The sequence below is a fragment of the Rhopalosiphum padi genome, chromosome 2, assembly GCF_020882245.1.
Source record: "Rhopalosiphum padi isolate XX-2018 chromosome 2, ASM2088224v1, whole genome shotgun sequence".
Taxonomy (NCBI): domain Eukaryota; kingdom Metazoa; phylum Arthropoda; class Insecta; order Hemiptera; family Aphididae; genus Rhopalosiphum; species Rhopalosiphum padi.
Genome location: NC_083598.1, coordinates 80,775,449 through 80,800,499, shown reverse-complemented (window position 1 = coordinate 80,800,499; position 25,051 = coordinate 80,775,449). Strand labels below are relative to the sequence as shown.

Here is a 25,051-nt window from a genome sequence, read left to right as displayed (position 1 = left end):
TTTACAAACATTAAAAGTTCAAATGTTTATAAAATATGTCAAAATCGCGAAAATTTTCAAGGAATTTTGAAGTTGAAAATTCATACAATTTTTGTAATTTATAAAAAAACCCAACACAAGGTTCTCCATAACTTTTTCTTCAAATAACTGTAAAAAAACTCAGCGTCAATATAGGAAAACATTTTTGAGCGTATGAAATTTATTTTTTTACGAAATCGAGTAAATTGACGATATATTACTATTTAAATATATATAAGTAATAATATAATAATATATCCTACTAATTATCCTAGACTGACAAATGATCTCCATTCAAAATCGTTTTTCGTTTACAATGTTACCTCAGATACCTGTCATTGCATTCAAATTTAACACATCCATTTTAGTGACCTTATAGGCGCAACTATAACTCTATTTCTGGGTAGGCTAAATTGATATCAGCAACTCGTGGGCTTTGCCCCTACACCACTAATATTGATAACATATAAAACTAAGCCTAAGCCCACCCCAAGACCCCCCCCCTAGTTGCACCTATGAGTGACCTTCTCTCCATCTCTACTATACAGCAGAGCGATATCCACTGGCCCACCTTTTTTCATATATTTTTTATCTACATTATTATTTTTTTTACATAATTTTGCATTTTTTTATAATTACCACCATAATTTGTATAATGTTAGTACCTACCTATTTAGACTACGATTTAACCCTGTGGATGAGACGTCAGTACATTTCCTATAATTTACTCATTAAATAATGTAATTATGTGTATTTAATTACCTACCCTAGGTGCCGTGTAACTATAGTGAATTTGACTTATATAATACATTACATAATTCTTTGTAAAATTGTTAATTGTTAAAGTATTGAATTAAAATATATTATTCCAATATTAAATAACAGGTATCAAAACTCCCACATCGAATTTCATATCAAAAATTCAAAAATATATACTGTGTAAATGTTTATTTTTATTAACCACAGCATGAAGGCTAGAGATCTCTAGCTTTCATGCACCACAGGATCGTGTTGTTATAACCTATAGGTACGAATACTACATACCACGGCTATAGATAATAATAATATTATCGGTCTATAAACCTAATATATAAGAAAAAAAAGACTTAATTGTATCGATGATAAATTTAAAGAAAAATGTCCGTACTCCGTAACGGGCCACGGGCGTAACGTAGTGGGGCAATGGCCATTCTGTCGATTTGCCGGATCTTATCAGTTTTACCGATGATGTGTGATAACGTTGTAATTACCACGGCGACTGCTGTAACCATAGATAATATATATTTATATATATATATATATTATCTATGACTGCAACTCGGTGTCTGGGTAGGACGTCATTCGAGGTTATTTGAAGTTCATTTTTGCCTTTTGGGCGCTAATTTTACTGTCACTTTTTAACGTACAATTTCATTACCAATTTTGTACGTATATAATCTTTAAGTATGTCTGGATCCAACACCATCATGAACAACGTGCGTCTGTTACGAAACTTAAACAGGAATACAGTGAAAACAATTACCACTAAATGTCCCATCAAAGTTATTCAAGCATATAGGTAATTAATTGATTATTTAACTTAAGATACTGAAGTGAATAATAATTTTTTTTTTTGGGGTGTATTTAGGTGCCAAAGTTCCATTCACTGGCGCACTGGCAGACGTCCGTCAGTAAAAAATGTCGGCTATCGTTTCTATGCCACAGATTTTCCAAGTCATATTAAAGTTTCTCTCCCAGCTCTGTCTCCTACAATGGAAAGTGGCACTATTGTTAATTGGTCTAAAAAAGAAGGTAAACTATATTAAAACTTTTAGAAAAAATATCAAACTATTCACGATCATTTTGTAGGAGAGAGGTTGAATGAAGGAGATAAACTAGCTGAAATTGAAACGGACAAAGCCATTATGGACTTTGAAACTCCTGAAGAAGGATATCTTGCCAAGATCATGGTACCTGCTGGTCAAAAAGATGTTACAGTTGGAAAGGTCTAATATTTTTAAGTATTTTATGTTTCTATCAATTATGCAATAGGGTCATCTTGGGGATACAGTAAAAATTATGACCTTGCATTAGGGTCAAAGATATTAATAATTGGTATATTAAAAATAAATAGCAATTTTATTTTTATCATACTTTAAATATTATAGCTTCAAGAGTGTTTTATTTTTAATAAAATATTTGTTAATAATTTTTATTTAAATTGACAACATATTTCAAAATTAAATATTGATAAATTGAAGGTTAAATAACTAATAAAGTAATAATATAAGATTTTTTATAAAATTAAGACATAATATTTAATAATATAGGTATTTCAAGAATAAAAAATTTTATTTTTTTGATTTCAGCTTGTGTGTATTATTGTAGAAAATGAATCTGATGTTGCTGCTTTTAAAGACTTTGTGGATAATACTCCCGCAGGTGCTCCTGCTCCTGCAGCACCATCACCCAAACCATCTACTTCTGCACCGGTTCCCCCACCTCCCACACCTGTGGCTCCCAAAGCTCCAGCGCCAACATCAGTACCAATTCCAATCGGATCTCGTATACTTGCTAGTCCTTTAGCCAAGCGTTTAGCTAATGAAAAAGGATTGGATTTAAGTGTAAGAATACATATATTTAATTATGTGAAAAATAATTATATAATTATAAGGTATTTAAATTGTAGACAATTGCCCAAGGTTCTGGTTTGTTTGGTTCAATAAAATCTACAGATCTGGATAAAGCTTCTATAGCCAGTAGTAAAAAAACTGCTGTTGCTGATGGAACTCGCGGTGATGGATTTGTTGATAAACCTGTGACAAATGTTCGAACTATCATTGCAAAACGTTTGCTCGAGTCAAAACAAGTAATATAAGAATTACTAATTTGTCTATCATCAACACAACTTATATATTTTATGTTTATTTACAGACTATACCCCATTATTATTTAACAGTTGATTTGGGTCTAGATAATATTGTTTCATTGAGAAAGCGTATGAATGAACTTTTGGAAAAGGAAGGAGTTAAATTATCTATAAATGATTTCATTATTAAAGCTGCAGCTTTAGCGTGTAAGAAAGTTCCAGAAGCCAATTCATCTTGGATGGATAGTTACATTAGACAGTAAATTAAATTGAAAACTTTTGAGACTTACACTAAAGAATTAAATACAAATATTGTTAATTATAGATACGACGCAGTTGATGTAAGTGTGGCTGTAAGTACTGAAACAGGACTAATAACACCAATTGTATTTAATGCAGATACTAAAGGTTTAATTGCAATAAGCACTGATGTTAAAGAACTTGCCGCTAAAGCCCGCCAAGGTAAACTGCAACCTCAAGAATATCAGGTATTTATTATTTCTCAGTTAATTTCAGAATTTTTAAAATAATTTTGTAACATTCTAACTTTTCTTTATCACAGGGAGGTACATTTAGCGTTTCAAATTTGGGAATGTTTGGTGTTAAAAGCGTATCCTCGATAATTAATCCTCCTCAATCGTGCATACTTGGTATTGGTGCTATGACTCAACGGCTAGTACCAGATAAGACAAATGGAACCCGTGCACAAGATACACTTCAAGTTACATTGAGTTGTGATCACAGAGTTGTAGACGGTGCTGTAGGAGCACAATGGTTACAAGCATTTAGGCGATATGTAGAAGAACCACATAATATGCTTCTTTAAGACCGACTCATTGTCTCAAAAGCAATTTAGTCATAAAATGCTTTCTATAATATAATTTCTCGTTTCTGTATTTTTTTTTTTTATGTTATTTGTTATAAATAGTTTAAATGTTAAAATTGTCAGTATATACTATATCTGATTTTTAAGCACACTTTTAGTTGTTTAAATACAGAGTATATTAACACAGGTAGACATAGCTCTAGTGAATTATAAAAGCTAAAAACACACATAAAAAGAAAGAAGTATCTTGACATTTCTTGGATGTACGATTTTTATCAATTTGCAAATGCTCACAGAGTAGTACCAAATGGTATTTGTTTCCAATTCATTTGACCTGAAATTAAAAAAAAAAACACAATATAATATAAACAAATTGAAAAATTATTAATATTTAATGTCAAAAAATTATTTACAGAAAACAACATGAGAATCCTATTTACATGAGTAATTTATTGAATTGTATACAGTAGCTTATTTTTGTGACAATAACTCAAGAACAAAAAAAAAAAAAAACTAATGAGTACTATTGCTTGTTTTGCTATTGTAAATCATATTAACACCTTTACTTTAGAAAGTTATACGTTAAAACAAATACTGTAAAATCTTATAAAACACATTCCATGTTATGCGTAAGCCTACGTAACTCTCTAATTTCAAGAAATATTGATGAGAATAAATAATTTGTTTGAAAAAAGAATTATACATGAGAGATCTTTCATCTTCATACAAAATGTCTTTTATAGAACCTAATTTTTTAAGATCATTGGCAAAAATACAGAAACTTTTAATAATTATTGAAATAAGAAGATAAGATATGATATACGCGTGGGGTTTTTCTGGTTTACTAACGTACAGCATAGCAAATCTGTACTCGGCAAAGGTAAGAATAGGTTTCTTTTAATTTAGGCCATTTCTTAGGATTTTATGTTGTCATTTTAAAATGAAATAGCTATGTAAAATATTAAAACTTTAAAATGGTGGTATCAACAAAACCCTATGAAATGCCCTAGGGCCAAGATTATATTCTTACCTTGAAACATAGGTGGAAATCGGGGGGGGGGCTTGATGGGGAACTCAGAAGAGGAACTTGAGAAGTTTAATAATAGGTAAATTTATACTTAATATTAAAGCTGACATAAATTAAATCATAACGCAAATTTGTACATTATTAAAATGGAAACGATATAATATGTGAGTATGTCTTTTTGAGAACAAAATGGTAGTGTATTACCACAGAATAGATTAAATTTTATCTATTTTATGGTATTACATTTTTAAATATTTAATAGATTAAATTCTAACAAAAAAACATTTTGAAAACAAAAGATTTATGATATTATTTTTGTAATGTAATAAGTCAAAATACTAAAATGGATTTAATACCTCTGACAAGTATTAAATTAAGAAAATATATTATATTCATAAATAAATATATGCAATATGCATTGTATTTCAGTCTAATAAAAATACTCTAATAATAACTTTAAGCATTAACAAATTAAATTAACTATTTAAATATCAACTTACCAAAAACTCTTGTCCATTGTGATTGGTGATGATTTACATCTTTGCTGATTAAATCATCAATTGTATATATTTTTTGATCGATATTTTTAGAGCTAACCTTTGCTGTGCCTGTATACAATGCTATTAATTTGGTAATGTTGAACTGTTGCTTTACTTTAAATGGATTCAATTGTATTTGTAACAACCTAAAATACAGTTAACGGGTTACTATGAGTAGGTTTAATGTGATATAGAATTACCATTTTAAAAATATAATTGTAAATGGATGTGGTGATTGCAATGCAGTTCTTAAAACAAGATTTGTATCCAAATTCAAAGGCTTGCAGTTCATACAGTTGTCATTTTGATTATTTTTCAAATCAATTTTTTTGCTGCTTTTATATGCAACTATACACAGTTCCAAAACCCACAGAGCTGCTATCCGTGAATGTTGAGTAACCAAACACAGTAACACATTTGTCAACAAACCAGAACTATTTAATGTTTTTAGTAAAACATTCCAGGTTGCTTTGTCTGTCTTAGAAATTCTACCTAAAATGTAAATTAACTATCTTACATTATTCGCTTACATCGGAAAAAACTTTAAAACTACCTTTAGAAACATTGCATTCACGAGCTTGGAGTAAATACCTTGTGGTAAATACATTGACTAAATCTGAAGACCAACTCTTATTTGCTAAAAGGTCTTTCATTTTCTTTATACATTCTTTGTTTGATGAACATTCTGACAATGTTAACTTCTCTCTAAAATTATTATTAATGTAAGTAACTTGTTTTATTTTTAATTCTTTAATATAATTCCATTAATTTTTACCTCAAAACATTTAATTGTTTTTCCTTAAGAGTAGAATTAGTATGACTTTTGCTTAACATATAGAATTCCAATAACTCTATAAATTCATCAACAACATTCATGTTTAATTTTTTTGCAATAACTAGAAAATTATCATCTTCATTCCAATATTTTGTCTAAAATAATCACATAACATAAATATTTCAATTTTAACTATATTTTAATTGTTTCTTACCTTTAACCAGTCTAGAGCAAATTCCATGGCTGCTCTTAAAGATTTTAGACTAGGTAAATCTTGGTCATGTGAAATTTTATGTCGCATATCAATTAACCATGAAGGAAGTTCTAAACGAGATGCCCTATAATACATTGACTTCTGTGGACCTTTTCCCAAAATGTCAGCTGTCAAATTGACAAACCTGATTTGTTATGAATATTAGAAAACTCATTACTTTTAGTAATTAAATGTCAAATATTCTGTCTTACTTCATTATAGCCATGGAATATAAACGAATTAAATCACTTTCACTGATGAGTTCATCAACTTCATAAAAATGAACATCTTTAATAATGACTTGTAAAATCATTTCAGTGCAATATAAACCTCGAGATAATGATCTTCCTCTAAAACCAAATGTTATTCTTAATGTTTGAAAAAACAAAAATGCATCTATCTTCTTACCTAGATTTCCATAGTAAAAGTTTTCTTAGAGCTTGTTTGTAGTTGCGTGTATCTTTACTACCATATATGTCTTGCCTAAGTGACTGCCACTCAGAACTAGAATTTAAAATAAAACATTTATAAATTAAACATAGATAATATTCAATACATTGTTATATATCAAATAAAACTGTAAATGTATATTACACAACTAATTAGAATATATTTTAGTATTTAACTTCAGATTTGTTGAATTTAGATGTTTAAAATAAATAACTCATACCTGTCTGTATAAGACATTATTTGTAATTGAATTGATAGAAAGACTAATTAGTAATTATCAATAACTTTTACTTAATCATGATATCCTTTTATTAAATGATATATGCCTTTGTTAAGAAAGAAAAGTTAAAACAAAAATAACTTCTTTTAAAAAGGAAAACTTATGGACGCATTACACAACAAAATTATAAAGATTACGCTGCAATTAATGCTATATACTATTAATCATACTTTCTCCAACAATGATTCAAGAAGTTGAAGCATTAAGAGATATGTAATTTATTGACTGTTGTAATCTAGTACATAATATATATTTTACTTACTCGGAAGACCACGGGGCCACAATTATTTCTTCCATTATGTTGAGATATTGAATTTTGTCTGAAAACCATGAGATGGGATTAAAACCAGTGAAATCAATCAAGTTTTATTACACCAAATAGTACAAACTACTATTTAGTATATTATTTAAATATAGATAATATTTAAAATTTAAATTTTCAAATATTATAAATTGAACGATTAACTTACATAGTTACATAAAACAATAAACGAACCGTTTCAATTGTTCCTATTCAGCAATCTCTTGTATAGGTCCAATCTCTCAGTCTCTGGTCGACATACAAGACACATAAATAAATCACAGAAGATACAAGTCTATTGTTGAGTGTTGACTGTTAAACGTTAGTACTTCACAATTTGTTTAGCACATCTCGCACGTGGGTATTGTTCTCGTGTTATCACTTCTTGTGTTATCAATGCTCAATGTTTTGTCGATTTTTTTGGGCAAGAAATGGAATCGCCATTACGTGATGTACACAACTATAAAAAAAAATATATAAAAAGAGTAAAGACCTAAAGAATATTGTAATATTGTATATTAGTAACAATAGAAATAGTAGTGGCAGTCACCAACAACCGGACATGGACGTTTGTATGACATTATATTATATTATTTATGGGCGTTGTGGATAGGCTACTAAAGATACATTCTTCGATTAAGTTTTCCTGGTAAAAGAACACATTTTTACTTAAAAAGTTAAAAGTTATATGTATAAAATGTGTATGAATAACTGGTAATACAGTATAAAAGGATGTGTCCTTATTATTATTGAGAACAAAAAATATAACAACAAATCGAGTTCGGTTTATGATTTCCTTGCATAAATTAAAATGTTAACATCGACTGTGCCAGCGCTAAATAAACAGCCATTAAAAAACATGGTTGGAAGGCATAATTTACTGTTAATAGGGTTTAATTTTTATTTACTCAATCTATAAAATACTATTTATAAGTATGTTTAAGTGGTATATGATGAGATTGGAATGATTGTGAGGAGTTGGTAAAGAGTAAGTGGCGGTGCCAGGATTTTTTTCTAGGTAGGACCAATGGGAGGCCGACAATTATAAAGTAGGACCACAAACTGTTAAAAATGATTATATTATTATGTCTAAGGTTAGACCAGTGGTAGGGTCAGGCATTTTGAAGTAAAACCATGGCCCTATACCTAGCCCGTCCCCTGGCGCCGCCACAGACATCTATAAAAAGAACTTTGAAATTATTTTTATGTAGATATTGGAATTTTCGAGTGATCTTCTGACTTAGTTTCAATAATCCTATCCCTCAATCGCTTCTTTGTATACGGTTCTGGACTGGTAATAGTGCTGATAATAGCTCACATTACAGTGACAACTAATGAAATATTGAAACTGTGAAATAATTAATAATCATTTCGGCATTATAACAATCCAAGCAGTGTTTTGTACGTTAGCGATACACCGAACACCGAACTTAACACGGGAGATAATTAAATTCATTATCGACAATTTCATTTTGTAAATTAATTATAAATTTATTAACTGACAATAAGATATGAGAATACGAAATATAAATGTCCGTTTTACGCTGTAGCCCGTTATTTAGACCCTAATGCAAACCGGTTTCAAAAAATGCATCGTTATTTTTTGACTTTACCCCGGACCCGATTATATAATCTCTCCGTACATTAACCATTATCAGAACCTCGAGTCCCGGTGTATACCTATGGAAACATTAAAAATGGTCACGGTTGACTTCACGCCCGGTATCATAACTATATAATACTATGGGTAAATATTATTATGTATAAATTTAATAAAATGGCTGATACTCTGTTCAGACGTTTTATACTACAGGCTTATAAACAATATGTTAGTATATAATATATAATATTATATTTATAAAAATTATAAAAGTACACGTAATACCGATAACCGATTATCGTATAATGTCGTGTACACTGCAACCCTGTAAATCTAAATAATTGGTAATTTAAACCTATCGCATATTGCTATAACGTATATGTAAATTTACGTTATTACATAATATTATATATTATATTATTTACTGTTGTCAGCGGTACTGTGACGGCACCACGACCATGGCAGTAGCGCCAGTAGCCCTGCGACGCATTGGTGTGTGCGCTCGTCGTATAACATCTGCACAGTAACATCATAATATTTCTCTTTAATATAATATATTCTTAGTATAGGTAGATACTTGAATATTTTTTAGTCGGTGTGTTGTTGGACAATCGATCGCGTACACCGCACCATACCGCAGAAATTGTACAACTTTATAATAATGTTCGTAATGGAAGAAGTGAGTGTCGGAGCAATAGAAACGCATTTGTTATTCGGCTTTCGAGTTTCGATAACTGAATAAGTGTATAATATATTTTAACTTTGTGGTTTTCAAACCACACAAATCCATCCTTTGTTCGTTACAGACGAAATCGTTAAACTTGCGGTATAATGAGATGTGTAACGACTGGGACGGCTTACACGAGTGCTTAGATCCTAAGAAGTACGAACACGGTCAGTTGGTGTTGTCTTGGAAAAGACTGAACGTATTTGTGGAAAATATCACACAGAATTTTTTTATTTCATCAAAAATCACTCGCCAACAAATATTGTACAACGGTTAGTAAGGAAGCAGGGTTAGGGATTAAACGGGAGACAAAATCAAAATTGATTAACAATGTTAGTAACTTATAGTACGGTGATATTATTGTATTTTTTGAGTAGGTATTATACAGATACGATTTAATCTATTTTAATCAATGGAGTATATAATATAATGACATCAGGAAATTTTCCATTTTGTTAAGGAAATTCTCCTCTAGAAAAGATTAAAGTATACATGAAAAATAAAAAATAAATATACTATTTATAATTAAACTAATTTCAGTAATTTTTTTTAAATAATTAAATTCTAAATTTCATGTTTAAATTGTCGTGGTTATTCTCCCAGTTAAATAGCAAAAATAAAATTATTTCAAAATTGTCGATTTCTTTAGTATAACTCAAGTTTTTAATTATATACATAAATTACGTCTTACTTAATCTGCAGAAAGATATCTAAATTTCTGTGGTCAGGTGGAGGATATCAAGATAGTTACAACTTTAAAAGATCATTGGGGGATAGTATGTATTTTAAATTTTTACGTGTCTTTTTTCAGTTAGTGGAAATGTGCAATGTGGAAATCTTCTAGGAATAATGGGCCCAAGGTTAGTAATTATATTGTGTTCTTGAATATTGTTCATTTTAAAACTATATCATTTAATTTGTCATATAGTGGTTCAGGAAAAACTACTTTGATGGCCACTATAAGTCATAGGACTAAAGGTTCGTGGGGTGTACATTTTTCTATTTATCATTTCTTCTCGATTTTTACTTATCGCCAGTGTTTCCACACATACATATTTTAGGAAATTTTGATGGAGAACTGTTATTGAATGGTCGCCCGGTGTCCGAAGAAGTCATGATTAAAATATCCGGTTTCGTACCGCAACAAGACGTCACCTTTGAGCAGTTGACGACTTTAGAACACTTGTATTTAATGGTATTTGGTATTAATATAAATAATTTATGTTTTGTGTGTTTATTATATTGTATAAGATACGCTATAAAAAAAAAATAGTACGCTACAATATACTTAAACGACCACGGGCTAGAGTGATGTGGCAAGTGCTACAGCACAATAATTGCGCTCCATGAAATATAGGTATTAGTCTTTTAAAAATTGCTCAATATACTATATGTGTAAAAAAAATATTAATGCATTGAAAAATAAACATTTGTATTTTCCCAATATGCTAGAACGACCAGAATATATATAAATATTCTATGGACCAGAGTCATTTCACTAACATTATAACTTACAGTTTTACACTTAACATCTTTCTCTTCGTGAAGTTATTAATATATTGTTATAGAGATCTGAAATTACTTGCTTAAAAGTTAATAGTATTAAAAAAAAATTGTAACAGACTACGAAAAAAACAAAAAGCAAAGATTGAAATCTATCATGCAAACTTGTATAAAATTAGAACAAATTGAAATACGAGTATCTATACGCAATAAGAACATTTGAAAGTAATGCGGTCACGATTTTATACTACCAAATATTAATTCTTTATTTTTAAAATTAATTAATTATAATATAAAAATTATTTATTGACTTATTTCAAATACCTAATTATATTAAGAAAAATATTATTTAACAATAAATAAATATAATTTGTAGGTCTTATATATTAATTAATATTGTTAAATAGTGTATTTTTTGTACTAATAGTTTAATATGAAACTATTTATAGCCAACCATTTATTTTATTGTCAGTCCTAAGTCTGTAAAATTGTTGAAAAGATAACACTTATATTTCATGGAGTAAAATCGTGTTATTTAGTAGATTTGATTGCTTAAAATATTGGTGCGAATATGCTTAATGAATCATCCTTTTAGGCGAACCTAAAAATGGACCGCCGCACAAGCAAAACCGCGCTTAAAGATCGCGTCGACTATACTGTTACTGCGTTGGGTATGCGCGAATTTCTGGACACTAGACTATCGGCGTTATCCGGTGGTGAACGTAAGAAAGTCGCTCTAGCCGTCCAGCTCCTGAACGACCCGCCGATACTGTTTTGCGACGAAGTAACCACAGGCCTGGACAGCTATTCAGCCACACACATTGTCAACACATTAAAACGGATCGCACGAACCGGTAAAATTGTAATTTGCACAATCCACCAGCCCGCGTCCGGCGTATTCGACAAGTTCGACGAGGTCATTTTGCTATCAAACGGACGGCTGGCGTACCAGGGACCCGTCCCAATGATCAATCAATTGTTTCAAAAGTATATTGTTCTATTGTTCTACGTATCATTTTATCGTTATTATTATGTTAAAAGAAAGATTTATCGACCATGCAAAACCCAATTATTTAATTGAATTATGGTTTTATACATCAAATATAAAAATAGTATAATATATAATATTTAATTTAGTCAAGTATACTTTTACACTCTGAAAGCAGTGGCGGATTTATATGGGGTCCAGGGGATCTGGACCCCCCCAGACACTGATATATACATATATAATTATATAGTAAGACTAGATTTTATTTTGTAAATTTTGAATTTTAGATCTACATACCATATAGTATATACATCATAAACACAATATATTAATATAATATAATACATTTGTTTTAAAAAAAATAAAAATAACACATTTTAAATACATATTATTTTTTAGGAACCCCCCCCCACTCAAAATTGTTTTGAATATTTGCCATTGGTATCACCACGGTATCCTCCTTGAGTAGTATAAAAAATCTCAAGACTTTAAAAATATAATATTGAATTTTATTTAAGAATTTCTGGAAACAGAATTTAAAAAAATTCATTCTACATTTTTTTTTTTTATGTATTATAATTTTTTATTTAGATTCAATTACAAATGCCCAGATTTGTACAACAAGGCAGATTTTGTGATTTCTATTATGAATGCCGATAGTGAACAAATAAAAAGAAATGTTGATGAAATGTGTAAGTTATCTTCAACGGACAAACAAACGGATCTCAATTATGATTTATTTAATGGCCAAGTAAAATAATTATAAATTTATAACTTTATTGCATTACAGTGATTATTGCATAAATTCAATTTACTCTTTTCCAGGTACTATTGGATTATACACAACATTTACAAATGTAATTTATAGTTTGTATATAAGCATAATTATTATTTGCTTTTTTATGTTAGGTATTTTTTTAATTTTTCATATTTCCACGAAACAATATAAAATATAAAAAAAATTCAGTACAATCTCTAAATATACTTCATACTTCATGTATTATGATTATTTTATGATAATAAACACTGTAGTGGAATGTGTACAACAAAATGGAAAAAGGAACTAATAAATTCACGAATATATAAAATTATAGGGGATATCCTTATTTTGAAAAAACAAAAAATGTTTTTATATATTCGGAAGGAAATAAAATTTCTTAGTCTTTACAACTTACTATATACCTCTAACCTTAAATAATATAATATTTAATTTATAATTTTTCAGTTAACATTTGTTCACTTATATTTTTTGTTAATTTTCTTGGATTCTGAACTCATACTTGACACGTAATTATAATATTTTTGTTTTATCTAGACAAAAACCATTGTGGATTATACAGTTAATATTGATTTTAAACAGATCTATCAAATGTCTTCTAAGAAATTACAAAATAAAGCTACTGGAATTGGGAACTATAATGGTAATTATTACTGTTAATAATTTATTTAACTAATGCTCAATGCTCAACATAAAAATACAATTTTTTTCATATATTTTAACTTTCATGTAAATTATACATTGGCTGATGCTTATCACCATAACCATAAATCATAAGCAGGAATGCAAAAAATATGAATATCAATTCAGTATTTTCCTTAGTTATATTATCTATGGTGGCTTGTACATACAATTTTGTCTGTATGGCAGGAAAAACAAATCGATACACTTAACATAGGTAACTTATAGATATGTTGTACTTAGTTTCTTGGTGTTATATTGTCAACGCCATACATGGACCTGAAGTTTGATACTAAAGCCGTACAAAATTGGCAAGGGTTTTGGTTCAGTCTCGTCACGAATTCTATTTTTCAATATTGTTATACGTCTATTATAACCTATCAAGTTGAATTTCCAGTTGTCCATCGAGAAGTCAGCAACAATATTTATGCATTGAGTGTATATTATATTTCTCAAATTGTCATAACGGTATGTGTTAGAAAAAACATTATTATCATAGGTTATAACACATTTAAATTGTTTACAGCTCATTTGGACAGTTCTAGAAACGATGGTTTATACATATTTGGTTTTTTGGGTAGTAGGTATTAACTGGGAGCTATTGGTGGTGACAACGTTCGTGATAAATATGTTGATCTGTAGATCATATGGTAATTGTAAACTTTTTAAGAAATAGAATACTTGAATACATTATAATAACTGAAAAATATATTATTTATAATTCCGATTGCGTTATAATATGATTATAGGTAATGTTCTATCGGCTTTTTTCGAAAAATTCGAAAATATTGTTATATTTTCATTGGTGTATGATTATCTAGCCGTAGCACTTAGTGGCGCCTACATTTCACTTGGGTAAGTTCATAAGATACAAATACATATTGGTAGGTAATAAATTCATGATGTATAGATTATTAATAATACTATATGTCAGATACTCAGATGTCTATATGGTTATATGTATATGTCTTAAATACTTAATCATTAACTATGCGGATTTTTTATAAGATAAAATACCTAATATTTTATTTTTGTTTTAGAACATTGCCATTTTTATTGTATTATTTGAAATATTTATCAATATTTTTTCTTGGCTGTGAAACATTATCTATACTACAATGGAAAAACATCACATTCATACGTATGTTAAATGATAATTTAAATTACATTACTAATTATTTAAAGGACGTCATTTCGGTATGCACGAATGCTTGTATGTCCATCCTAAAGATAATCCTAATTTTTATATATTTTACAGATTACTTATTGTAATTGATTGACGCTTTTTTAATACAAATAATGTAATTTTTATGATAATAAATAATAATGGTCGATTTTTGAATTTAAATTCTCCTAAAATATGTAGATATATATTTTTATTGAACATTTTAAGTATTTATAAAAAACATAACTTAATATTAACTATCTTAAATTATCTTCTAAATATTATTTTGTATGATTATTTGTTAATTGAATAAAATATTAATTATTTTTTGCATTATGTGGGTTGTAGGTATAAAGTATACCTATACTAGCTAATATTTTCATTTGTAATAAAGAAAATACGATCAAAATAATTTTTAATCTGAGAGTGCCTTCTGAGTAGCTTTAATAATGGTTGCAAGCTGCTGCCTATTGGTAATTTGTTTGCATTCAATGCATACCTCAAAAATGACGTTCCTGTAGCAATAATTTATTAGATTATACATTAAGATTATTTTAACTATTGATTATTTAATATGACATATATGTGTATACTATAGCTTACCTAGATCTTAATAACTGTTTGCGAAACGGCAAGGAAGTTTTGTTAAGTTACGGCTACGACATTGATCGCTTCAACACGGATATGATCATTTTAGGAGTCTTTTACGTTGTTTGCTATATGCTTGGATATTATGGATTACTTAGGAGAACAAAAAAACAACCAGCTTATTGAATCAAGACTGAAATAAATAATTTTGTTTTTACTGTTGAGTTTAAGTATACATACGCATGTACTCGATAGATACATTCATTCCTAACCTATGATTTATTATATCGAGTTTTATCATAAGCCTTATAGATAATCAATAATATCAAAATACTCAGAATCTATACAATTGTACTTAGGTATAAATATTTATAATATAAATTATTGTATAACGCATACTTATAAACACAAAACAATAGTTATAAAACATAAACATATTATGTTATTGTATTGTCGATATTTTATTATTTACCTTATTAAAGTAATTTAACGTTGCTCATGTTTACTTTTAAATATATACATAATAAGTAATAATAATTAAATATTATTTATTTTATATTATGATTTATAAGACGTATATTATTAAAGTTAAAATTATTTATATGTTTATATTCAGTTGATTAGATATTTAACTAAACTATAGTGGTTTGTACATAATATTATGTTAATATATAATATGATATACTTTACCTACCAAATCGTTTACTTATAGGTTATAAACTTATAAGTAATGTAATTATTATTGTACATTGTACACACTACATAAACACGAATGTACTTAACACACAAGATACGAACCATCACATATTCACATAATACCATCCTAATATTTTTCAAAATACCTATTGGACTATAAATAGTTGATGATATTATTGTACTTTATTCCTAAAGTCACTAAAAAGTAAGAACAATTTCTTAATCGATGTGTTTATAAAATGAAATATCAATCATTTAATAAGATACTTATATGCTAGCATTGATTAAACATACATTATAGGTATTTATTAAAAACAAATATAACAAATATTTAGTAAATGGTAGGTTAGTAGGTACATAAAAACATATGACAAAACCACATAACTATAGAAAAAAAAAAATAAAATTACTTGATAAGAACAGTTTCATAAGATTAAGATGCATATAGTTATATATATATATATTTAATAATTATATATTATTATATTTGGATTCATAATTATAATATATTTATATATACGTTTCAGGAAGTATTATCTTGTACCATTATACCAATATATTATTATATAATGTTTAAGTAATAATAATGTATATAACCTTTGAACTTACTAATCTATATTATAGATTTATAGATTACATAATATTATATACTATACAGCTACAACATATTGCAATAATCAATGGTAATTTCGTGAAGAGTGAACAAATTATAAATAATATAAAGTATACAATATAATATAATCATTTTCTCAAAAAGTATTTCAGTTTTTGAAAAGATTTTATTTTACATAATTCAAAGTTATTATGAAATAAAATTTTTGAAAATAAAATCATATTATTCGCTATTTTATGCATATATCTTACAATTATCGTTATACTATTATTTTACAAAATATTATATGATTATTAATTATATTATACTTATTTTTTTAAGTGAATACCAACACACTGTATAGAAGAAGTTTGTAGTACACTAGTACCTATAAATAAATAGCTTAAAATACATATTTTTAATATTTCAATGTGTATATAGTAATAATACATATTATTGGTTATATTATAATAATTAAATAATTATGCATTTACGTAATGATGGACATACTCAAGTGACAATGGATAATCATTTTTTTATATTTAAAAAAAAATTAATTTTTTTGTTATTGTTTGTTTAAACATCTAATTTTGTCAAAATTTTAACTTGAAATTATCTGTAAAAATTTACAAATTTAAAAATAATAGATTTGAGTTTTTTAGATTTCTGTAAATAAAACTTATAACTTATAACTTTATAAGGAACTATAAAATACTTAAAATATTGCGCGAGTACAAACTATATCTAATTTACTACCTGAAAAAACTATCATGAAAGTTGATGATTGGAGCATTAAGCATTTGTTTACAAACATTACTCTAAAAGTTTACAACAGATGTCAGATATGGCATATACACAACAAACATAGTTAAAAGAAACTAATATCTTCATCGGTACTCTGCTTCGAATCTAAATTATACTTATATTTACAGTAGGTACATTGTCCAAATATTATGTACCATCATTTAATAAACTACATCAACCATCATATTTAAAAGTTGGGTTTTATAATTTTGAGTTTCGTACCTATCTTATATACTACGTGACATAATATATATCACAGTCATAATATAAATATGTTTTATCAGTTGTAATCTGAGGCCTGGGCCGGTGAAAGCTATGGGCGACCTGGGCGCCAGAACGGAAGGGGTGCCAAATTAAAAATTATTTTTATTTAATTTATCTTTTAATACGTATTAATAATCTAGTATCTACACAATTTTAAATATTCTTTATCTAATTTCGTTTTAATTAAAGATACATCTGCAAATGTCTTATATTTGTATAATGAACTAATTTTAATATTAATTATGGTTATAACTTATAAGTATCAAATTTAAAATTACTATTATTTTTATTTTATTTTATCTTTTTATGCAATGCGGTAATTTTATAAGTTAATAACCTTATTATAATATTGTATGATCAGCTAATAAAGTTTAAAGTTATAATACAAAAATATATACCTGATAATTTTATTTAAACTTACTAAAAAAACTTAATTTTATTACTACTAAAAATAGTTGGGGGAGAGGGCGCCAATGCTTCTAGCGTCAGCGCTGGTTCTTTGGCGTTGGTATGAAGACATTTGTGAAATTAAATATTATTTTCTAAAAATTAAAAAAAATGAATAATTCTCTTTACAGCTATAAGCAATATACACAAGTAAGTAGTAACTAATTAGTATAATAGTAGAAAAATCGATTATACCTAACTATTATAATTGTACATAATTATTATTTATTGTACTGTTAGAATACTTATATAACTATATAAGTTATAATTCTACTAACAATAAATAGAAGAGCATAATATTAATATATACCGTATGTCCGCGGAAATAGAGTAGACAGTTCACTATTGTCTTTATCATTCATTGTGTAAATATTTTTCAATTCTGTTTGCAGGACGTTAAACTTATCTAATTGATCATAAATTCCTACGACTTACAAATTTTTAATTCATGTATTTTGACATTTGAGCATGCGCCATGCGAAACACAACTTTTTTTTTAATGGAAATTCCTATTTTGAATATAATTTTCGAATTAATCAATTTGTATTCTAAATCCATGATGTGAATTTAGAGCTAGGTATAACTTTTAAAAAAAATGTATTAAATTGGATTCTTTTTTTTTAATTATACATATCTGTCATATCTCTAAATAGAAAATTAGAAATTTATTTTCTGAAAATACATGTTTTATAATAAATTATTATTGATTATGTAATTTTTGTAACTTCATAAATAATTCATTACTTTAATAATAAATTAGAATGTATCATGATGTATTGGTATGTCTAGAACGAAAAAATATGTAAAAAAAAAAGATCAAATTTAATACAGTTTTTTAGTTAAACCTAGCTCCAATTTCGCCAATTTTGGGTTTAGAATACATGTTGATAGATCAAAATTGATTAATTCAAAAATTATATTCAAAATAAGGGTTGATATGGTAAAAAATAAAGTTATATTTCACATGCACAAACACATGAGTTGAATACATCCATAATTTTAAGTCTTGGTAATTTATAATCTATTATAGTCTAGTTTAACGTCCTGCAAACAGAATTGAAAAATATTTACAGGGTAATGAATGATAAATTGTATACCCTAGCTATTTCCACGGACGCGCGGTATATTATATAATCGATGTTTGAATAACATCGATGTTTTATTAGTTTAACCCATAAAAAAAAAACCGTGTATTTATATTTAATATTATACACCTTTACTTATAAGTTATAATTATGATATCGTAGCCGAATAATATGTATGTATAATAAATATTTAAAAAAATTATCAAATAACCAATAAATTAAAATGTGTATATCAACTTGATTTGTTACGTATGACACCTAACAAGATAAAAATATGTTAGGTATTTTTTTTTCTTTCACATCTTACGTAATAAGAACGAAGATTACTTTCGAACATGGTCAAGCTATTACAGTTTGACATAGACATAATTTGAAGAATAGAATGAATACAGGAAAGTTGTCACGTTATACCGTGTAAAATGGATCACTTAAAAGGACGTGTTGCCGTAGTCACAGGAGCCAGCGCCGGTATCGGGGCGGCCACAGTTATTAAGTTAGTCAAGGCTGGCCTTACGGTCGTCGGAATAGCTAGGAGACTACAGAGACTACAGGTATCTAAATTTTAATGTAATGCCTTCATTAACAACCACATACTAAAATCATTAAATAATTACTTAAAATATGGCTCTGTAATATATTGCACAAATTAATTTGACATATATCAATTATCAATAATAATCAATTTTTTCTCATGTCAAAGTATTTTTTATTTTTTTTAAGAAATCTATAGCATATGCATTAAACGCACTGTGTAGCATATATTTAATAAAAAATAAGAAATAACTTGAATTTTTAGCAAAACCAATCTTTGTGAATGTCAATTTCGTTTTTTTGACTTTACTCGAAAACAAATAACTAGACACTTGAAATTTTTGCTAAAAATTTTTATTATAGCATTTTCTATAATTGATAACATTTTCAAAAAAATTCGAAACTATTTGAGCTTATTATACTGAGATTTAAAACTTAAAATTTTTTTCTTAGATTTTCTTCTATAAATTCTGTTCAAAAATTGTTCGTTTGATAAAATAACTTGAAAGTGTAACACAAAGTTTCTTATGACTTTATGAGTAGTTCATACTGAAATCCAAAAATCGTAAAAATATATGTAATAATTTTTTTTATAGACATTTGAAATTCAAATTTGGATGAAATTATAAATATTTAAACATATTATTTAGTTGTAATTAAAAATTATCATTTGTAGAAACTTGAAACTTTTGACGTATAAGTATTATGTTAGTTTTCATACAAATCATCATAAAATGACATTTTTAAATTTAATGTTTTTGTCAAAAATTAATCAATCTATCATATTAATTACTAATAGAAAAATAAATTTCTCTAAAAACAATGTACACATCACATATACCTACCATAAATATACTTAGTATAAGGTAACAGACCGTATTTGCTCAGAATCGTTTTTCGTATATAATAATTTAATCAACCATCAACGCCTTCTATAAAGCAGAACGGTTACACGTCATAATTGTTACCACAATAATACCCCTTTTTTACATAATAAATTAATAAACAGTAAACATCATATCATAAATTCATAACTCGCAATATTTTAGCATCTTAATACTATATATATATATTATAATATTATATATACTATAGACTTAGGCGTACTTAGACCTAATTTTTTTTTGGGAGGGGGAAGTAATTATTTTAAATAAACAATTTGGATGACCGAAAATATACATATCAAAAGAAACTTATTATTCTTAAAAATGTCTGATGGGAGGGGGTTTCCCCCTCTCCCCATCAATTCACCACTTACAATATAGTTATTGCTTACATGCATATATAATGATTAATAATAATTATGCTTTAAAATTGTTAGGATTTAAAAAAAATGATGGAAGAAAAAAACTTCAGTGGTCGGTTTTTTACAGTGGCGTGTGATTTGACAAACGAAACAGAAATATTGAATTCTTTTAAGTGGATTGACGAAAATATTGGTGGTATACATTTTATGATCAACAACGCTGGAATAGTAAGGATATCTAAACTTGTAGGTAAGATAATTACGATTAAACGAGAGAAAAATTATTTTTTTTGTTACATCTCAAATTCAATTATTTCTGTTTCGACATTTTTTACGAGTCCGCTGGATCGACGATTTGCCGTAAAACAGAGTCCCATTTACTATCTATCTCATCTAATGGGGCACCACAAATATTTCCTATCCCCATTTCAATTTAAAACATAAAATGTTAAACGTCTAGTAATGTTTTCATAAATTAATGTTTATATATTTTAATTAGGTACACCATGGTAATTGATAATTATTACTATACAGTGAAACTTCCAATTAACGGTCATCAAAGGGACCATAAATAATGACCGCTATTTAGAGGTAGCCGTCTTATAGAGGTGACCGTTAACGGATATTTCACTGTATATATATATTTTAATATTTTTAATAAATTGTCCATGTACGACTATATTTTATAGACGGTCCGGCCGAATATTGGCAAGAATTGATAGACTGTAATGTATTAGCACCTACAATTTGTTCGAGGGAAGCTTATAAGCTAATGAAGAAGCATAACGTTAGTCATGGGCACATTATACAAATTAACAGGTGGATAAAAATAAAACATACCTATTTTGAGCAATTTATATATTTATATGCTCTATACGTAATAATTTTAAATAGGTATATTGTTATTTAATATTAAATCCACTGAGTCCACTGTAGTGTCTCGACATAATTTAACATGTGGGCTGCAAAATGAAAACAATTTATGTGACTTCTACATAATTTTTCATATGATTGATTATATACTTATTATTCTAAATACAAATATTATGAGCAAATTTTAACAAATTTGAGTCATCGATAAAATTATATTATTTTACAATTATTCTTGGTTATCATTTATTTCACATATCTATTAGTATATGAATACATTATTATTATAATACTAACATATTTTTACACAAGAATTTTTTTTTTATTACATAATCACATATTATTTTTTCTTATATTATGTGTAAATAACTTGACACTAGTACATAACACATTTTTTCAAATGTGTTAAGTAGTAAGTACCTAGCATAAAAACAAATCAATACACGCCAGACGTCACAGATTCAGAGTACCGATTATTTTTAGGCTCTAAAGTATACTTAAAACACATTGTACCTACATTATATGATTAATTTTATCTTTCATTTTTGTATTGCACATTAGTATAGGTATATAATATGCAATTGCAGCATTATAAATAGTTTAAGGATTTTTAAGGAACCCAAACGAATTTCGAACTATATTGACACTTATTAATTGTAGATAACTTAAACCTAGGTTTATCCGTTTTTCTATATATATATTAATTGTATACTTAAATCGGTTTCAGCATAACGGGCCATTCGTATTCAATTAATCCGGGCAACAAGATGTACAATGCATCTAAACAGGCTCTTAGAGTAATGACCGAGGGCCTCCGGCACGAATTGGCCATGGCTGGTGATGGCCACATCAAAGCTTCCGTGAGTTTGTTCACTCGTGTGCAGTAGTGATGTACTTATAGATATAAATATTTGGATGGACTTGTAAAACTAGTCCAACGCCCAGGGAGGCGAAGTGGTAATCGCTTCCCGGGCTTTCGATCATATTATAATATTGATAAAAATTATATATAATAAATAGTAAAATACCAATAATTTACTTATAATTTATAAGATTATAAGAATTGTACAGTAGTCAGTAATTGAACAGTACAAGAATTGTGTAATAATGTTGATATGGATTTTTAAATTAAAAAATTCTACGAATTGAATATTATGGGCACATCAGGCTATTTTACACTCTAACCGATAAGCGAGAAGCGATCTACTTGTAATGCTCGTTATACAAATTAACATAATTTCATATCTTCACGAGATGCGTTCGCGTAATCATGTCGTTTGACATAATACTTTAACTAATACGTATACATACAATTTAAAAGGATGCCGGCGTAGTATTTGTTATCTCTCTTTAACCCCATGCACAACATAGCAAATTTTACGTTCACAAAAATGACTATAACCATATTAATTTCTCAAATTAGAGTGGAATGACCTATTATAGAATTTAAAGTTAAGAACATTATCTAGGGCATCTCATAAGCGTTTTATTATATTCTTATTTTAAAGCGAGTTATGAGTTTTTAAGATGTATAAACAATTTACAATTTTAAAATAGTGTATAACATTTGCTTATAATTATTATAATTATTATATGTATACTATTATGCGGTAGTTCAGATATAGTCAAATGTATCCGTGAACACCTACATATCTGCTTAATTATAATATAATTGACTAAAAAAAAAAAATTGGCATTTGATCAAAAACTAAACGGATCTATAAAGAACAGCTAGGGAAAAAAATATATCAATAGGTTTATTAGAGCAAAAGGTCTCTACATATATTTGTAATTTCATATTCTGAAGTAGAATTTTTTTTAGAGAATTTCAATACATAAACATTTAAATTCGGACAAGTACCTACTTTGTGAGTTGTAAGTATTTAAACTTTATATAAGCAAAATAGTAGACAAACGTTTTGCGGAGTATCCCCGTACGTATCTCACCGTTCTATACTCACCAAAATTTTAAATAAATAACGCATTAATTATTCGTTCGAATTTCTATTTTTATGTATCGAAATAGTCCAAAAAATATTCTGCTTCAAAATATAAAATTAGTTATGTATGTTGTCATTCAAAAACATAAAAATTATAGCGATGACAATTATTTTAAAATATATTTATTAATGTTGTTTTAAGTGGTCTAGAAATTAAGTAAACGTTTTATTTTCAAAAATGTCAATAGATTTAAACATAATGAATGTTATTTGATAAATGACGCTGAAACATGATCAGTATAGTAATTAACTCCTATATATAATAATATTATTGAAATAATTAGGTATACATATACATAGTTGCAACTCAATTACCTATGTTAATACTGCATGAAACATCGTGATTTTTCCGATGTACCTACAATATTTGTTGAAAAGAATTTTTTAATAATATTTTTATGTGGTTTTCCGCAGAGCATCAGTCCCGGTTTTGTCGACACAGAAATATTCGATGCAGCCAAAATGTCGCACAGTAAAATGAAGCCATCTGATATCCTGAGCGCAGAAGAAATGGCCGATATGATCTGTTTTGTCATGTCAACCGGACCAAATATATTGGTAAATATAATTTAAAATTATTAATCACAGAACTCGTGATCTTGCCATTTAAACATCGTCTTGAAATTAATTATTTATTAACTTCGCATTAAGTCAAATATATTTTTACAGATCGCTGAAATGATTGTTTTAAGCCAAGGTCGTTGTATCCAATCGTATCCACGAGCATAACATGTATAACCAACAAACCGAAAAATCATATTTTTCTCTGCATGTACGAATAAAATATGATCACGTCATAGTAATGTATTTAGTGTGAATTTCACTGTTAGCGTTCTAATTATATTAAATATTAACACGAGAGAATAAATGTAATATAATATTATGGAAAATGATTAAAAACTGAACCGAGCTTGCTAAACAAACCTAGGCTATAACCTTATATAAATTATTAAAACATCAATAAAACATACTTATAGTAATTGTCTAATTATTATTTTTTAACATAATATATAATTATTACTATAATATATTAATGATTATAATATGAATACTTCGATATTTTGTAGTAAACTATTTTTGTTTTATAGTACCAACTCAGTTCTCAGTAACAATATTATTTAATTCATCTATGACATTTTTAACTACCTTAAAACGTCAAGGACGTCAAA

At 27.5% G+C, this 25,051-nt stretch overlaps 4 protein-coding genes across 5 annotated transcripts; 3 read left to right on the top strand and 1 right to left on the bottom strand.

The window, feature by feature from the left end:
• Positions 1-1,328: 1,328 nt before the first annotated feature.
• Positions 1,329-3,762, top strand: LOC132919281 (dihydrolipoyllysine-residue acetyltransferase component of pyruvate dehydrogenase complex, mitochondrial). Its single transcript, XM_060980715.1, has 8 exons — positions 1,329-1,576; positions 1,646-1,809; positions 1,867-2,003; positions 2,367-2,621; positions 2,687-2,866; positions 2,932-3,125; positions 3,192-3,354; positions 3,429-3,762. The coding sequence occupies exons 1-8, from the start codon at positions 1,464-1,466 to the stop codon at positions 3,690-3,692; spliced, it is 1,470 nt and encodes a 489-aa protein (XP_060836698.1). The 5' UTR covers positions 1,329-1,463; the 3' UTR covers positions 3,693-3,762.
• Positions 3,763-3,844: 82 nt separating this feature from the next.
• LOC132919282 (uncharacterized) lies at positions 3,845-7,720 on the bottom strand. Of its 2 annotated transcripts, none has more exons than XM_060980717.1 (10): positions 7,513-7,720; positions 7,279-7,336; positions 6,695-6,790; positions 6,499-6,636; positions 6,248-6,431; positions 6,034-6,188; positions 5,812-5,963; positions 5,459-5,750; positions 5,220-5,404; positions 3,845-4,026 (listed from the first exon to the last, which is right to left on the bottom strand). In XM_060980717.1, exons 2-10 carry the CDS (start codon positions 7,311-7,313, stop codon positions 3,983-3,985), a joined length of 1,281 nt encoding a protein of 426 aa, XP_060836700.1. In that variant the 5' UTR covers positions 7,314-7,336; positions 7,513-7,720; the 3' UTR covers positions 3,845-3,982. The 2 variants fall into 2 exon arrangements, with proteins under 2 accessions (XP_060836700.1, XP_060836699.1); XM_060980716.1 differs by having other exon boundaries at positions 7,487-7,718.
• Positions 7,721-9,400: 1,680 nt separating this feature from the next.
• On the top strand, positions 9,401-15,839 carry LOC132920660 (protein scarlet-like). The gene is made up of 14 exons (XM_060983217.1): positions 9,401-9,596; positions 9,724-9,916; positions 10,456-10,504; positions 10,573-10,622; positions 10,706-10,839; positions 11,743-12,134; positions 12,727-12,886; positions 12,961-12,992; positions 13,451-13,556; positions 13,838-14,062; positions 14,121-14,244; positions 14,344-14,449; positions 14,635-14,735; positions 15,358-15,839. The coding sequence occupies exons 1-14, from the start codon at positions 9,579-9,581 to the stop codon at positions 15,531-15,533; spliced, it is 1,866 nt and encodes a 621-aa protein (XP_060839200.1). The 5' UTR covers positions 9,401-9,578; the 3' UTR covers positions 15,534-15,839.
• Positions 15,840-19,572: 3,733 nt separating this feature from the next.
• LOC132922377 (farnesol dehydrogenase-like) lies at positions 19,573-24,862 on the top strand. Its single transcript, XM_060985864.1, has 6 exons — positions 19,573-19,786; positions 21,088-21,262; positions 21,702-21,831; positions 22,610-22,742; positions 24,297-24,440; positions 24,552-24,862. The coding sequence occupies exons 1-6, from the start codon at positions 19,655-19,657 to the stop codon at positions 24,609-24,611; spliced, it is 774 nt and encodes a 257-aa protein (XP_060841847.1). The 5' UTR covers positions 19,573-19,654; the 3' UTR covers positions 24,612-24,862.
• Positions 24,863-25,051: the final 189 nt, after the last annotated feature.

Excerpts from the sequence above, each read along its gene's own strand:
- LOC132920660 (XM_060983217.1), top strand. Across the intron at positions 12,135-12,726 it reads ATCAATCAATTGTTTCAAAA|ATTCAATTACAAATGCCCAG; the intron begins GTATATTGTTCT and ends TTTTTTATTTAG. Across the intron at positions 14,063-14,120 it reads TTTCTCAAATTGTCATAACG|CTCATTTGGACAGTTCTAGA; the intron begins GTATGTGTTAGA and ends AATTGTTTACAG.
- LOC132919281 (XM_060980715.1), top strand. The coding sequence starts at position 1,464 with ATGTCTGGATCCAACACCATCATGAACAACGTGCGTCTGTTACGAAAC. Across the intron at positions 2,004-2,366 it reads AAGATGTTACAGTTGGAAAG|CTTGTGTGTATTATTGTAGA; the intron begins GTCTAATATTTT and ends TTTTGATTTCAG. Across the intron at positions 2,867-2,931 it reads GTTTGCTCGAGTCAAAACAA|ACTATACCCCATTATTATTT; the intron begins GTAATATAAGAA and ends GTTTATTTACAG.
- LOC132919282 (XM_060980717.1), bottom strand. The coding sequence starts at position 7,313 with ATGGAAGAAATAATTGTGGCCCCGTGGTCTTCCGA. Across the intron at positions 6,637-6,694 it reads CTTTTACTATGGAAATCTAG|AGGAAGATCATTATCTCGAG; the intron begins GTAAGAAGATAG and ends ATTTGGTTTTAG. Across the intron at positions 6,189-6,247 it reads TTGCTCTAGACTGGTTAAAG|ACAAAATATTGGAATGAAGA; the intron begins GTAAGAAACAAT and ends TGATTATTTTAG.
- LOC132922377 (XM_060985864.1), top strand. The coding sequence starts at position 19,655 with ATGGATCACTTAAAAGGACGTGTTGCCGTAGTCACAGGAGCCAGCGCC. Across the intron at positions 21,263-21,701 it reads AAGGATATCTAAACTTGTAG|ACGGTCCGGCCGAATATTGG; the intron begins GTAAGATAATTA and ends TATATTTTATAG. Across the intron at positions 21,832-22,609 it reads CACATTATACAAATTAACAG|CATAACGGGCCATTCGTATT; the intron begins GTGGATAAAAAT and ends AATCGGTTTCAG.